This window comes from Protobothrops mucrosquamatus, unplaced genomic scaffold, assembly GCF_001527695.2.
Source record: "Protobothrops mucrosquamatus isolate PMUCROS unplaced genomic scaffold, P.Mucros_1.0 scaffold3608, whole genome shotgun sequence".
Classification (NCBI taxonomy): Eukaryota; Metazoa; Chordata; class Lepidosauria; order Squamata; family Viperidae; genus Protobothrops; species Protobothrops mucrosquamatus.
Window position 1 is genome coordinate 186,384 of NW_015389571.1, and position 16,210 is coordinate 202,593.

At 47.1% G+C, this 16,210-nt stretch overlaps 1 protein-coding gene across 1 annotated transcript in view; it reads left to right on the top strand.

Annotated features, from left to right (window-relative positions):
• The window catches only part of UBXN6 (UBX domain protein 6), a 17,985-nt gene extending 2,474 nt beyond the window's left edge, over positions 1-15,511 (top strand). Inside the window, exons 2-10 of the mRNA XM_029286418.1 lie at positions 482-639; positions 1,687-1,748; positions 3,263-3,291; positions 3,594-3,669; positions 6,125-6,209; positions 9,121-9,340; positions 9,673-9,803; positions 13,075-13,220; positions 15,346-15,511. Of these exons, the coding sequence (XP_029142251.1) occupies positions 482-639; positions 1,687-1,748; positions 3,263-3,291; positions 3,594-3,669; positions 6,125-6,209; positions 9,121-9,340; positions 9,673-9,803; positions 13,075-13,220; positions 15,346-15,474 (1,036 nt within the window). The 3' untranslated portion in view covers positions 15,475-15,511. The remainder of the gene's footprint in view (positions 1-481; positions 640-1,686; positions 1,749-3,262; positions 3,292-3,593; positions 3,670-6,124; positions 6,210-9,120; positions 9,341-9,672; positions 9,804-13,074; positions 13,221-15,345) is intronic.
• The last annotated feature ends 699 nt before the right edge of the window (positions 15,512-16,210 follow it).

Genomic DNA, 16,210 nt, shown 5'->3' on the forward strand with positions numbered 1-16,210 from the left:
CCACATTGCATTGGCTTGTTTGCTCAGCCTGGGTATGTCAGAATGAGCCACAGCCCCCCCCCCCCATGTTACTCCCCCTCTTCGGTTCATTTCTTTGTATTTGCTCCTGGAAAGTGTCCTGTGAATTGCCTGGGACTACCCCCTCTATATGAATAGGTTTGTCTTTTTCTCTCTTTAGAACAGAACAGGGGTCTTCAAACCTGGCCCTTTTATGACTTGGGGACTTCAACTCCCAGAATTCCTCAGCCTGTGTGCCTGGCTGAGGAATTCTGGGAGTTGAAGTCCACAAGTCATAAAAGGGCCAAGTTTGAAGAGCCCTGGAATAGAATAATAGACTTAGATTTAGAGCAGAGGTCTTCAAACTTGGCCCTTATGATTTGTGGACTTCAACTCCCAGAATTCCTCAGCTAGGCTTCCCAGCCTTTTGTGGGTGCTCCTCAAATCTTCTGACTTCCTTCACTCTCCCTTTGTTTTCCAACAGGGAAAAATCCACCAAGGAAAAACCCAAACCGGATGCTCCCAAATGTCGGCAAGGCCCCACCAACGAGGCTCAGATGGCTGCGGCCGCTGCCTTGGCTCGGCTGGAACAGAAGCCCAAACCCCGCCCTCCCTCGTCCCAAGACGCCATCCGGAATCAGGGTAAAATGTTTGGCGGAGTTGGAGGATTTCAGCTGCTGCAGGATGGCAGCCGCTCGAAATCTTTTCACAACCTGGTTCTGAAGCAGTGGGCAAAAACTTTGGTCTGCCTTCATCCTGGTTGATGGAATAAATCATTTTTTTAAGCCATTTCTCTGTAGCGATGGAGAGTGGTAGGAAATGCACATACACAATACAAGGAAATACAGATTGTTTTATAAGCCATTTCTCCGTAGCGATGGAAGGGTGTAGAAAATACAATACATTTCATTTAGTGACCATTCAAAGTTAACGGCACTGAAGAAAGTTTTTCACACTTATGACCGTCACAGCATCCCCACGGTCACGTGATCAAAATTCGGAGGCTTGCCCACTATCCTGTTTTTAAGACGGTTGCTGTCTCATGTGATCCCCTTGTGCGACCTTCTGACAATCAAACTCAATGGGGGGGTGAGTCAGAACCGTGTCACTAAGTGAACCGCCGCAGCGATCTAACTTAAAAACTGTGGCAAGAAAACTCGTAAAATGGTGCGAAACGCACTTCGCCAACGTTTTCACTTAGCGACAAATGTTTGGGCTCGGTTGCGGTCGTAATTCGGGGACTGCCCAGTACAGGTAGTCCTCGACGTAGAACGATTCGCTTTAGTGGCCGTTCAGAGTTAACAGCAGCGCTGAAAAAAAGGGACTCAGCGATCAGTCCTCGCCCTTGCGACCCTCGTCGCGGCAGCCCCACGATCGCGTGATCGGAATCGGGGCACTCGGCACCTGGCGTGTGTTTACAGGGGTTGTGGTGTTGTGTAGCCCTGTCGTCACCTTCTGACCGGCAAAGTCAACAGGGGAAGCTGGCTTTCCTTCACGACCCTTGGATTCGCTCAAAACAATCGCCGCCATGATTCGCTTAACAACGGCATTAAAAAAATATTGTAAATTCCGGCACGACTCCCCTAACAATCGCTCCATTTTGGTCATAACTTGGGGACTCCCTGTCCTTTGCTTCCTCCGTTCTGAATCTGTTCCTCATCAGCCCATTTCCCTTTTTTTGTGCTGCAGTGAAAAAGGAGCTTATGGCTGAAGCGGCGGCGAGCGATAAAGGGATCCCTGTGGATCAGAAGGTACGGGAAACGAGAGAGAAATGGCTGCCTTTGAAATGACTGTTGAGAGATTCCTGGGTTTTAATGGGCCCTGCCATAGAACGGCCTAACCTGGTTGAGTAGGAGGTCTTCTACGGTGGGAAGAGACATCTTGTCTTGGTTCCGACAGATGAAGCTCTTCCAAAGAACTTCGAGGCATTGTTTACCTTAAAGAATCTTTATTTGAGTAGCATAGCATCGGCACTAACACAGTTGAAGCCAAAAACTGGATTCCCCTCCCCTGAGCACATAGTATCAAAGCACAATTCCGTCCTCCAGTTAACAGTCATAAATCACATTCCCCAATTAGTTTAGAGCACCGGGCTTTCCCTCCAGCTCTCCAGCCCTGCCAATTCTTTATCATCTCTTATTTCAACAACCTTGGTTCTCACACTAGGTCCAGTGTTATTATGTCTAGCTAGACCAGTGGTTCTCAACCTGTGGGTCGGGACCCCATTTGGGGTCGATCGACCATTTCACGGGGGTCGCCAAGCAAGGCTGTCCGCCATTTTTTTTGTCCGCCATTTTTTTCCCCCTTTTCCGGCGGGTGCCTTACCTCCCTTGGGCTGGGCCAGCTGGTGGTCGGCCTGCTCCGTCTCTGCCGCTTGCCAGCTACGCCTCGNCCTCCCTTTTTCCCTCCCAACCTCCCTGTCACTTTTCCTTCCTTCCTTCCTTCTTGATTTCCTGCCTTTATTCTTTCCTCTCTCCCCTCCTCCTCCCTTCTTCCCTTCCTTTTTCCCTCCCAACCTCCTGCCACTTTTCCTTCCTTCCTTCCTTCCTTCCTTCCTTCCTTCCTTCCTTCCTTCCTTCCTTCCTTCCTTCCTTCCTTTTTTCTTTCTTTCTTTCTTTCTTTCTCCTCCCTCCTTCCCTTCCCTTCTCTCTCCTTCCTTCCTTCCTTCCTTCCTTCCTTCCTTCTTTGCTTGGCAGGGCGTCCTGGCTCTTAATTGTGGTTTGATTCCAATGTTTGCGGAATGGGGTGAGAGGACAGCCCATTTCTATGGGGCGTCAAGACCACAGTGGGGAAAAATAGTCTGTTGTGCGAGAGGGTTTTTTGCGATGAGGGAAGCTTGCAGGAAATACAGATGGAGCTTCACTTGTTTGCGTGGCCCAGTTTCTGGCGTGCCGCGGCCCGTGGCAGGTCCACGGCCCTGGGCGTTGGGGATCCCTGCTCTATAAGATACCCCAAGTCTGGTCTGCTTTTCTGATAAACGTCAACCGCACTGACCAAGGGTTCCATCATATATCATGTAATCAATCCTGGTTAGAAATGGAAGACCTTGGAGGTCTTCTAGTCCAGAGGTCACCAACCTTTCTCGGTTCGTGGACCGGAGGTAAAGGGGGGGGGAAGCATTATTACACACGCACGTACGTGCGCACGCACAGGGCTGCGAGCATCCACACGTGATGCAAACGGGCCGGGGCTAGCGCTTGCGTGATACTCACTAGCCCTGCCCTGTTCTTGCATGGCATAGCGTCCCCGTTTCTGCGCCCCGCAGCGTCATGGCACCTGTTTTTGCGCCCGGAGGTGCAGCGGCGGCCGATTTTCATGCCCTGCAGCGCGGCGCTGGGCTGTTTTCGTGCCCCGTGGTGCAGCGACGTCCCATTCGTGCCCCGTGGTGCAGCAGCATCCCTGTTTTTGTGCGCTGCAACACTAGCACGTGGGGGGGTGCACACACGTGCGCACACTGGCCAGGCTGTCCCACAGTCCAGTGGCCAGCAGGCCACGGCCCGCAGGTTGGGGACCCCTGTTCTAGTCCAACTCCCTGCTCAAAGCAAGGGATGCGCCGATGTCAGCGTACACACAGCTTTATTACCTTTCCTTCCCAGGTATCTTGATAATATCTACCTCCACCCGGAGGAGGAGAAATATCGAAAAATCAAGATTCAGAACAGAGTTTTCCAGGTAAGCCGACCTTTGGCGCCAGGATTCCAGGTGCTAGTTCCCTCTGGAGAATGACGGCTGTCAATTCTGGATGTTCTGTTTTTCTCTCTCGTGTTAACGGAGGGCTGCTTTGCAAAATGAAATTCAATGGTGAAAAAAGTAGGGTTCTACATTTAGGCAAGAAAAACCAAATGTACAGGTATAGTATAAGTGCTACCTTGCTCAATAGTAGCAACTATTGAGTCCTAGTGGACAATCACCTAAATATGAGCCAGCCGTGTGCTGCAGCTGCCAAAAAAGCCAACACAGTGCTAGGCTGCATTAACAGAGGGATAGAATCAAGATCATGTGAAGTGTTAATACCACTTTACAATGCCTTGGTAAGGCCACACTTGGAATACTGCATCCAGTTTTGGTCACCGCAATGTAAAAAAGATGTTGAGACTCTAGAAAGAGTGCAGAGAAGAGCAACAAAGATGATTAGAGGACTGGAGGCTAAAACATATAAGGAACGGTTGCTGGAATTGGGTACGTCTAGTTTAATGAAGAGAAGGACGAGGGGGACATGATAGCCATGTTCCAGTATCTCAGGGGCTGCCCCAAAGCAGTCAAGCTGTTCTCCAAAGCGCCTGAAGGCAGGACAAGAAGCAACGGATGGAAACTCATCAAGGAGAGAAGCAACCTAGAACTAAGGAGAAATTTCCTGACAGAACAATTAACCAGTGGAACAACCTGCCTCCAGAAGCTGTGAATGCTCCAACACTGGAGGTTTTTAAGAAGAGACTGGACAGCCATTTGTCTGAAATGGCATAGGGTTTCCTGCCTGAGCAGGGGGTTGGACTAGATGACCTCCAAGGTCCTTTCCAACTTTTTTTATTATTATTATTATTATTATTATTATTATTATTATTATTATTATTATTATTATTATTATTATTATTATTATTATTATTATTATTATTTTATATTATTTTATATTATTATTATTATTTTATATTATTATTATTTTAAATAGGGATAATTGTTAATGATTTTAAAGTTTCAGGGGATTTTTAAGGATAATTTTAATTGATCGGCCTATTTAAATATTTCTTTTTAATTCGGCTTTTAATTATTGTATTTGTATTGTAGTTTTATGAGGCTGTTAGCCGCCCTGAGTCCCATGAGGAGAAGGGCGGGGTATAAATTAAATTATAAATAAATANATTAAATTAAATTAAATTAAATTAAATTATTAAATTAAATTAAACGAGTGTCTCTCAACCGTGGCGGCTTGAAGATGGGTGGACATCAACTCCCAGAATTCTGGGAGTTGAAGTCCATCCATCTTCAAGCTGCCAAGGTTGAGAAACACAGCTTTAAACTCTCTGCTCGGCTGGAGGAAGTTAGAAACATCTATGACAGTGGTGGCGAACCTATGGCACGGGTGCCAGAGGCAGCACTCAGAGCCCTCTCTGTGGGCACGCGTGCCGTCGCCCCAGTCCTAGGCCTTCAGCTGGGTTTTATAAAACATTTTCGCTTTAGCCCTCCGCCGCCATGTGCAAAAAAAAAAAGGCTCAATCAGTCAATTTCAACTTCTTGCGGGGAAAAAAAAGGTCTTGCAAAGTTGGAATTGATTGACTGAACTTTTTAGTCCCACCCAGTCTGCCGTTACCACCGCAGCCATGCCCACCCAGTGGGTCACGTCCACCCAATGGGCCACATCCACCCGGCACTCGACGATGCATAAGTGGGTTTTGGGTTGCAGTTTGGGCACTCAGTCTCTAAAAGGTTCGCCATCACTGATCTATGAAAGTTCTTTCTATATAAACAAAAAAATCTGCAGGACACGTTCTTACAGACGAGTGGTCCTCTACTTACAACAGTTCGTTTAGTGGCTGTTCAGAGTGAACGATCAGGGGGAAAAAAGTGACCCCTTTTTCACACTGACGACCTTTCAAGCACCTCCCCATGATCGTGCGATCCAAATTCAGAAGCTTTGCAACTGACTCATAGTTACGACGGTCGCGGGAGTGTCCCGGGAGATGTACGATCCCCCTTTTGCGACCACTGCAAGTGATCCACTTAACAGCCGTGGTAGAAAAATTCGTAAAATGGGGCAAAAGTCACTGAAGAAATGTCTCCGCTTAACGGCAGAAATTTTGGGGTCCGTTGTGGTCATAAGCCGAGGAGTACTTGTATTAAGAGATTATTTTTTTTTTAAAATAAAGTAAGACATTCAGGATGAGGGCTCTTGCCCCTGGCCCAAAGGTGTCTGCCATCCAGGTATTTTCCCATCCGTTCTTAGTGTTGTTGTGGGTTCTCCTAATCAATTTGTGTTTTTGGTGTCTGTTGGTCAAAAAAGATGCCACAGCAAATAAGGGGATACTGGTCCCTCAAGCTCTTAGTTTCCTGATAGAAGTTGGGATAAAGCTCGCCCAGAAGAAGAATTAGCCTTCATGAATCTTCTCTGAGTTTTGTTTTTCCCCCCCTTCAGGAAAGGATCCACTGCCTGGAAGGAGCAGACAGTTTTTTCCAGGCGGTTGGATTCGAAAAGGTTGCTCTGGATGTCGGAGGACAAGGTAAGGCTTCATGTGCACTAGTGTTCCTTAACTCTGATAAAGTTACTTCGGCTGTTGTTCCTGTTCCATCATCCGTGGTGGCGCAGTGGTTAGAAGGCAGCATTGCAGGCTGACTGCCCATTGCCAGTAGTTCGATCCTGACTGGCTCAAGGTTGACTCAGCCTTCCATCCTTCCGAGGTCGGTAAAATGATGCAGATTGTTGGGGGGGGGGAATAGCTGACTCTGTAAACTGCTTAGAGAGGACTGTAAAGGACTGTGAAGCGGTGTATAAGTCTAAGTGCTATTTATAACTATATCTTCATATATATCTATCTTCTATCTACAATACCTATGTCTGTCTATCTACCTACTTACCTACCTATCTACCTACCTATCTATCTATCTATCTACCTATCTACCTATCTTATTTATCTGTCATTTATCTATGGTGGTGCAGTGGTTATAATGCAGTATTGCATGCTAATTCTGCCGATTGCCAGGAGTTCGATCCTGACCGGCTCAAAGTTGACTCAGCTTTCCGTCCTTCCGAGGTCGGTAAAGTGAGGACCCAGATTGTTGGGGGCAACAGGCTGACTCTGTAAACCGCTTACAGAGGGTTGTAAAGCACTGTGAAGCGGTATATAAGTCTAAGTGTATTGCTATTGCTAACTATCATCCATCTATCTATCTATCTCTCTATCTATCTATCTATCATATCTCTCTCTATCTCTACCTTCTGTCTGTACAATATCTTATCTCTGTGTCTGTCTGTCTGTCTGTCTGTCTGTCTGTCTCTATCTATCTATCTATCTATCTATCTATCTATCATCTATCTATCTATCTATCTATCTATGAACACGTTATTGCAGGTTGACTCTGCCCACTTTTAGCAGTTCGATCCTGACCGGCTCAAGGTTGACTCAGCCTTCCATCCTTCCGAGGTCAATAAAATGAGGACCCAGATTTTTTTTGGGGGGGGGGCAACAGGCTGACTCTATAAACCACTTAGGGAGGGCTCTAAAGCACCATGAAGCGGTATATAAGTCTTAAGTGCTATCGCTGTGGCTATCCTATCCTTCAGGGCGCTTCATTTTGTCCCCTCTCTCTGCTTTTCGGGTGTCTTTCCATAAACAGCCACGGGGTACAGGTAATCCTCGACTTAAAAACCACACAATTTCCATTGCTACGCAAGGCGGTTGTTGAGAGGATCGTGCCTGATTTGGTGACCTTTTTCTGCCACGGCTGTTAAGCGAATCGCTGCGGTTGTAAAGCAAATCACGTGGTTGTGAAGCAAAACTGGCTTTCCCCCGTGGACTTTGCTTTGTCGCAAGCCGGCTGGGGAAGTTCCGGATGGTGATCACACACGACCCTGGGATGCCACAACCGTCACAAATACCCACGACCGTTGCAGCATCCCCGTGGTCATGTGATCAAAATTCAGACGCTCACATTTACGACGTCGTGTCGCAGCATGCCTTTGGGGTCACACAATCCCCTTTGGCGACCTTCGGACAAGCCAAGTTGATTCCCTTAACCATGGCGAGAAAGGTCGCAAAATGGGGGCAAAACTCAGTTGACTGTCCTGATTAGCAATGGAAATTTTGGGCTCGTTTGTGGTCACAAGTCCTTGCATTGCGCTTTGTCTATGGCAGGGGTAGGCAACCTTGGCTTTTTCATGACTCGTGGACTTCAACTCCCAGAATTCCTGAGCCAGCCATGTTGAGGGGAAAGGGAGAGGTTTCCAAGCTGAGCCATGCTGGCTCAGGAATTCTGGGAGTTGAAGTCCATGAGTCATCAAAAAGCCAAGGTTGCCTACCCCTAGTCTATGGGGATAAAGTTAGCAACAACTGTGATCTAAAAGCACTGACAGGGAAGCCTAGTTGGCAAAGAAAGAAAACCAGAATAAGGCTGAAGAAAATTGGGGTTTTGACCTATTAGAGGGGATTTTACAGTATTAATTAGAGGGTTAAAGGGAGAAGTTGAGATAAAGGGAATTCTGGTCATTAGATTTAAAATATTTGGAAATTAGTTGAAAATAAGGGCTTTATCTGTTTAATATTTAAAAATTAGTCCTAAAACGAAAATGAAAATTATTATGAATGTGTGTTTGATTTATTGATTAACCCAGGTAATATACATAATGGTTTTGATTTATTAAAGGGGATATTGTATTATTAAGTAGATGATTTAATATGAAATAGATAACTTTTAGGAAATAGAACAAGATTATATTCAAATAGATAAAATGTGTATTTTGGATATTAGACAACACTGGAAGTTTTTAAGAAGAGACTGGACAGTCGTTTGTCTGAAATGGTATAAGGTTTCCTGCCTGAGCAGGGGGTTGGACTAGATGATCTCCAAGGTCCCTTCCAACTTTATTATTATTATTATTATTATTATTATTATTATTATTATTATTATTATGAATGGAGATACGGGAAATTTTGGTTACCTAAGGCTTGAAAATTATAAATATCAAAGGTTTAATTGGAATATTGATGAGAAACTAAAAATTGGGTAAAAATTAATAACAGGATATGGATTGTCCATGGAGATGGAATGTAATTAAGACACGTATTAGCTAAAAAATTATTGATAAATGCAACAATGATGTTTTTATTGAGTGGGCATAATAAGAATTGGACTAGCTTGAATACGAGACGGTCAATGTTAAGGGAAAAAGAGAAGAAATATTTGATGTTGCCATTTGAGATTTGCACTAAAGATGTTGTTATCGAACGATTGATGAATCCAGTCACCACGTGGCTTTTTAAAATACCTAAGCGTAAAATTGGAAAATTAATACAATACTTTTTTTTAAAAAAAGTTAGCAACAACTGTCTCACTTAAGCCATGGAAATTTTGGGCTCCACCGCGGTCGTAAGTAGCAGCAGCGGGCCGAAACAACGTCTGCTTTTCTTGCAGAAGAGGCCACGGAGGACTTCTACGTGCTGAAGGACGAAGCCTTGGAGAAGCTGGAGGACCTGAAAGAGCAGAGGGAGCAGCTGCTGACCGGCGAGCCGGTGAGGGCTCAGCTGGACCGCCAACTCCGCGTGTTCAAGCCGTCTCCACAGGCGTCTCGCTTCGAGCTGCCGAACGACTTCTTCAACCTCACGGCGGAGGAGCTGAGACGAGAGCAGAGGATGCGGTGAGCGGCCACCTCGGTTGGGATCTGGCGGCGGGAGTTGTGATTCCTCGCCAGCCAGTGGATCCGGCAGCTGAGTCTGGGGAATCAGAGGAGGAGGAGGAGGAAGGGCCTGGAGTGACATCCGAGTCAGAGGAAGGCTCTGTGGAGGTCCAAGACTTCAGAGTCGGACGAGAAGCCTGGCCCCTCTACTCGCGCTCAGGCTGAGCCGCAGCTGTGCTGGGAGTCTTGAGTTGGACAGTGGTCCCTCCCAACTTCATTATTATTATTATTATTACTAAGTCGAGGACCTACCTGCCCTTCCCCCTCTTGACCCTTTCCTCTTCTCTCTGAAGGACAGAAGCGATTGAAAAGGCCTCCATGCTGAGGACGAAGGCCATGCGAGAGAAGGAGGAGCAACGGGAGCTGCGCAGATACAACTACACCCTCGTGCGCGTTCGCTTCCCTGACGGGTACATCCTGCAAGGTAAAGCGGGGGGGGGGGCTGGTGGTTGGCTGCGTGGAACAGGTCGTCCTCGACGTAGGAGCACCAGCCAGCCCAAAAAAATTCTGTTGCTAAGCGGGAGAGTTGTGAACTGAATTTTGCCCCATTTTTACCCCCTTCCTGGCCAACGTTGTTAAGTGAATCACTGCAGTTCATAAGAGAGTAGCAACATGCCGCTTCACACTGCATTGCAGCCCTCCCTAAGCGGTTTACAGAGACGCCCTATGGCCCCCTCTCCCAACAATCTGGGTCCTCATTTTACCGACCTCGGAAGGATGGAAGGCTGAGTCAACCTTGAGCCGGTCAGGATCGAACTCCTGACAGAGAGCAGAGTCTGCCTGCAATGCTGCATTCTAACCACTGCGCCACCAGGGCTCTTGAGAGAGACAGAGACAGATAGATGGATAGATAGATATTTGTAGATAGACAGAACATAAAAGACAGACAGACAGACAGATAGATCCATCCATCCATCCCTGCTAAGCAAGGCAGTTCTCAAGTGAGCGTTGCCCCCTTTTATGACTTTTCTTGTCACAATTAGCAATAGCAATAGCACTCAGACTTATATATCGCTTCACAGTGCTTTACAGCCCTCCCTAAGTGGTTTACAGAGTCAGCCTATTTGCCCCCAACAATCTGGGTCCTCATTTTACCGACCTCGGAAGGACAGAAGGCTGAGTCAACCTTGAGCCGGTCAGGATCGAACCGCTGGCAGTGGGAACACAGAGTAAGCCTGCAAGACTGCATTCTAACCACTGCGCCACCAGGGCTGTTGAGAGAGAGAGAATATAGACAGAAAGACAGACAGATAGGCAGTGTTAGGCAGATATTGTAGATAGGCAGAAGACAGACAGACAGACAGATAGCAGTAGCACTTAGATTTATATACCGCTTCACAGTGCTTTATACAGCCCTTTCTAAGCGGTTTACAGAGTCAGCCTATCTGGGTCCTCATTTTACCGACCTCAGAAGGATGGAAGGCTGAGTCAACCGCGAGCTGGTCAGGATTGAACTCCTGGCAGTCGGCAGAATCAGCCTGCAATACTGCATAGGAAGGAAGGAAGGAAGGAAGGAAGGAAGGAAGGAAGGAGAGGATGGAGGGAAGTAAAAAAGAAGGGAAAAGGGAGGAAGGAAAGAGAGAAGAAAGGAAAAGGAGAAAGGAAAAAGGGAGGAAGGAGAGAAAGAAAGAGAAATAGGGAAGGAAGGAAGAAAGGAGAAGGAAGGAAGGAAGGAAGGAAGGAAGGAAGGAAGGAAGGAAGGAAGGAAGGGCAATAGCAGTAGACTTATATACCGCTTCACAGTGCTTTACAGCCCTGTCTAAGCAGTTTACAGAGTCAGCCTATGGCCCCCAACAATCTGGGTCCTCATTTTACAAACCTCAGAGGGACAGAAGGCTGAGTCCACCTTGAGTCAGTCAGGATCAAACCCCAGGCTGTGGGACTGCAGAGTTAGCCTGCAAGACTGCATTCTAACCACTGGGCCATCCCAATTCTTAACAGTCGTTAAGTGAATCCGGCTTCCCTCTTGACTGTGCTTGTCAGAAGTTCACAAAAGGTGATCTGGGTCACTGCAGCCATCCTAAATATAGGAGCCAGTTGCCAAGCCTCTGAATTTTGACCATGTGACCCTGGGATGCTGCAACGGCCGTGTGAAAACCTGTCATAAATCACTTTTTTCTGCGTAGTTGTAACTTCGACCGGTCCCTAAATAAACGGTTATAAGTCGAGGATTACCTGCAGTCGGTCCCCAGTGAGTGAAGGCTTACTGGAGTCAGGTGTTCGATGCACCTAGTCCGGGAGCACCCAGAAATTGTGGGAGTTGAAGTCCACAAGTTTTAAAAGTTGCCAAATTTGGAAACCCCTGTCCAACGTGAAATCCTGAAGAACCGTTGTGATTCCGTGCCAGCCTGTGATCCTGGTAGTTGAGTCTGGGGAATCAGAGGAGGAGGAGGAGGAGGAGGAGGGGTCTGGAGAGCCAGCAGAGTCGGAGGGAGGCTCTGATGAGCTGCAGGACTTACAAACTAATGAAGAGGCTGGTCTGTCCACTCGTGTTCAAGCTGAGAGCCAGCTGTGCTGGGAAGCTGAGTCGGACTCGGAGGAAGCACAGCTGGAAGACCTCAGAGACGTTCGTAAACGTAGGCAGGTCACATGAGCAGGACAGAGGGAGGCAGTGGGGCGACTCCAGGGGAAGAGGAGAAAGCAGTGAGAAGCCACACCTTGGGGGCTGCCTAACAAAAAGGGAATGTGTGGGCAGGGCTGGTTGCTGGAGGCAACCGGTTGCAAGAGATCGTGGTCTGTTTATTTTGCTTGTGACTTGTGTTTGACTCATGCTCCGTTTTACTTTTGGAAAAAGTGTTGTGTTGCTTTTTAGTTTTCTGGGACAATTATCAGGTCTGTAACTCAAATAAAAAGGGTTTATTTTCCAGTCTACTGTTAAAAGAGGGGTTGTCTTTGTGAAGTAACAAGGACATGTGTAGGCTGCGACAGAACAAGAACCACAGCTGGTCTCTACTGTCTAGTCCAGGGGTAGGCAACCTTGGCTCTTTTATGACTCGTGGACTTCAACTCCCAGAATTCCTGAGCCAGCATGAAGTCCACGAGTCATAAAAGAGCCAAAGTTGCCTACCCCTGATCCAGTCCTTACTTAACAGGTGGTCCTCGACTTAACGACCGTAATTGAGTCCAGAATTACGGTCATTAAGTCATGCCGATTGTTAAACTACAGTTAGTCCTCGACTTACGACCACGACTGAGGCCGAAATTTATGTAGCTGAGACATTTGTTAAGCGAGTTTTGCCCCGTTTTACGGCTTTCCTTGCCACGATTGTTAAGTGAATCACTGCAGGGGTTAAATTAGTAAGACGGTCGTTAAGTCAATTTGTTTTCCCCATTGTCAGAAGGTCGTAAAAGGGGAATCACGTGACCCCTGTCATAAATACGAGTCCATTTTCCACCCTCCGGAATGTAAATCACGTGACCATGGGGGGGAGGATGCTGCCAAGGTCGTAAGTGTGAAAAACAGCAGTAAGTCACTTTTTTTCAGGGCCGTCGTAAGTTCGAACGGTCACTAAACGAACCGTTGTAAGCCGGGGACTATCTGTCCTTGCCGTGGGCCTGTGCCTAACTTTGCAAGGTTTTTTTGTTTCAGGATGTTGTTAAGCAGATGTTGCGGTCGTTAAATGAACACAGCTCCTATCCAAGCTACGAAAGGCAGCTGGAGATGAAAAATCTTTTTTTTTTTTCCGCCCCTGCAGGGACGTTTTACGCCCGAGAGCCGGTTTGCGCTGTGTTCCAGTTTGTGCGGGAGACTCTGCAGAACGACTGGCTGCCCTTTGAGCTGCTGGCCCCCGGGGGCCACAAGTTGACCGACGAGGGCCTGGCCCTCAACGAGTGTGGACTGGTAAGTATCCAGGTTCCTTGGAGAGAGGGGGAGGCCTCTGATTAGATTAATAATAATAATAATAATAATAATAATAATAATAATAATAATAATAATAATAATTGTTATTGTTATTGTTATTGTTTTGTTATTGTTATTGTTATTGTTATTGTTATTATTTATTGTTATTATTTATTATTATTATTATTATTTACGTCTCACCATATTTTTTATGGAGACAGCAGAATAGACGAGAAAGAACTGGAGAAGATCACAAAATACAAAGACCTACAAATAGAAATAGAAAGACTGTGGCAAAGGCAAGCAAGGGTAGTACCAATAGTCATAGGCGCCTTGGGTGCAATCCCAAAACAACTGGAGCACCACTTGAACACCATCATCGGCATTGACAAATTTGCCATTAGTCAGTTGCAAAAGGCAGCCTTACTAGGAACCGCTTCCATCCTGCGACTATATCTGTAATACCATCAAACATCCACATCTGCCTATCCCAGGTCCTGGGTAAGGACTCGATAGGTAGACAAAATGCCAGATCCAGTCTGAACATCTGGCTGACTGTGTGATGATCCATAATAATAATAATAATAAAGTTGGAAGGGACCTTGGAGGTCATCAACTCCAATCCCCTGCTCAGGCAGGAAACCCTATGCCATTTCGGACAAATGGCTGTCCAGTCTTAGATTAACCTTTATTGCCAGTGTTGAAGAATTCACAACTTCTGGAGGCAGGTTGTTCCACTTGTCAATTGTTCTAACTGTCAGGAAATTCCTCCTTAGTTCTAGGTTGCTTCTCTCCTCGGTGAGTTTCCATCCGTTGCTTCTTATCCTGCCTTCGGGTGCTTTGGAGAATAGCTTGACCCTCCCCTTCTTTGGGGCAGCCCCTGAGATATTGAAAGACTGCTATCCTGTCCCCCCTCGTCCTTCTCTTCATTAAACTAGACATACCCAATTCCAGTAACCGTTCCTTATATGTTTTAGCCTGCAGACCTCTAATCATCTTTGTTGCTCTTCTCTGTACTCTTTCTAGATGTTCTAAACCAGGGGTCTTCAAACTTGGCCCTTTTATGACTTGTGGACTTCAACTCCCAGAATTCCTCAGCCAGCATGCCTGGCTGAGGAATTCTGGGAGTTGAAGTCCACAAGTCATCAAAGGGCCGAGGTTGAAGACCCCTGCTCTAAATGTTATAGGACATTTTGTACTATGTCCTACAAAGTTCTGTGATAACCTTTATAATAACTATACGGCCTACTTTCAAGGGAGATACATCTCTGAAGATCTCCCTGGTTTAAGACATTTTCCCCTGAAGGCAGTATAGGTTGTTCTTGACTTAACAACCGAGGCCAAATTTTTCCATTTCTTGGGTCTTGCTCCATTTTATAACTTTTTCGGCCATAGTCTAACTCAGGGGTCGGCAACCATAAACCCTCAAAGAGCCACTTGGACCCCTTTCCCACAGAAAATAAAACACTGGGAGCCGCAAAACTCGCGTGTACGTGTGCCAGAGGGGAGGGCTTGATTGAAGAATTTAATTAAAAAGAAATGGAGGGTGCTGTGCATGAGTTCTCTCTCTCTCTCTCTCTCTCTCTCTCTCTCTCTCTCTCTCTCTCTCTCTCTCTCTCTCTCTCTCTCTCTCTCTGTGTCTGTGTCTCTCTCTTTCTTTCTCTCCCTCCCTCTCTTTTTTCTCTCTCTCCCTCTCTCTCTTTCCTCTCTCTCTCCCTCTGATCTTCTGCTCACCTGGCAAGCTGGCTTCACACAAGCTGACACACATTCTTATTGGGCTGGCTCTCTCCTGCCCTTCCTGCTTCCTGCAGAGATGCAGCCAAGGCAGGAGCCCCGCCCAATAAGCTTGTGAGCTCATCGGAGAACAGCGTGAGGCCACTTTTTTTTTACAGAGAGAGAGAGAGAAGAGAAAGGAAGGGAAGGGCAAGTGCCTCTCTCTGTCTTGTTTCTCTCTCTGCAAATGGCAGAGGAGGCTCAGAGCCGCAGGGGAAGGCTCAAAGAGCCACGTGCGGCTCTGGAGCCGCGGGTTGCTGACCCGTGGTCTAACTCCCTGTTTCCCTGCTGGTGCCTCGAAAAACCCCTGCTAAGCTTTTCTCTTTTTTTTCCTCCCTTCTTCCTCCCCAAGGTGCCCTCCGCGCTGCTGACCTTCGTCTGGGACGCCGAGGTCATGGCGGATATCCAAGCCTCCCGGGGCGAGCACATGGGAAGCGTGCTGAAGCCCGACCTGCTGCTCACGGTGCAGATGCTCTCCTGAAAATAAAAGGCGCAATGGGGTTGGATCCGGCTCCGTCCTGTGTGCTCCCCGACTCTCCTGAAGCCAGCCTCTCCACTTCCCTCTGCGCCTGGTCTTCTGCGCCCGTTAAAAGAGCCACAGACGTGACTTTCCCTAGCCGGCGGTTGAGCCGGCTGGCGAGAGGGCAGCTGCCCAGGAGAAGAGCCGATTTTGGCTTCCCCAGGCTTGGCAGGCGGAGCGCTCAAACTTGGGAGGACAAAAATGGATATTTTTCCAGCGTAGCAGCTTCTATTTTCTTTTTGTTTTGTTTTGTTTTGGGAAGTTTCACAGATCTCCATTTTGCTGGTCTTTTTCTAGCTTCAAAGCACCTTTTGGGGTGGGAAAAGAGGCATGGCGCCAGGGCGAGGCCCAGCAAACGGGAGAGTTGTTTGCTTGAAAACAAACCCCGGTTTACGCTGGCCGATCATGGCTTTCACCGAGCACTTTCAGGCCTGCACGAGGTCCTGAATCACGTCGTTTTATTTTTTTTTGTTTTGTTTTAGGGCATAGATAAGCCGTTAAGCTTTACGGGAGAAGGAATGTACGTACACTACTACAGTCGCCGACCTGCGTGTTTGCTACTCTTTAAGTTATAGGTTGTGGGGAAAGAGTTCTGAAAGATCCAATCCCGTAGTTTTCCCGCTTTCCCCCCCCCCCCCCAGTATTTTTACGGAGGCGGTTTTGGGGCAGGAATTGTTGCAAGAAATACACCTTTTTG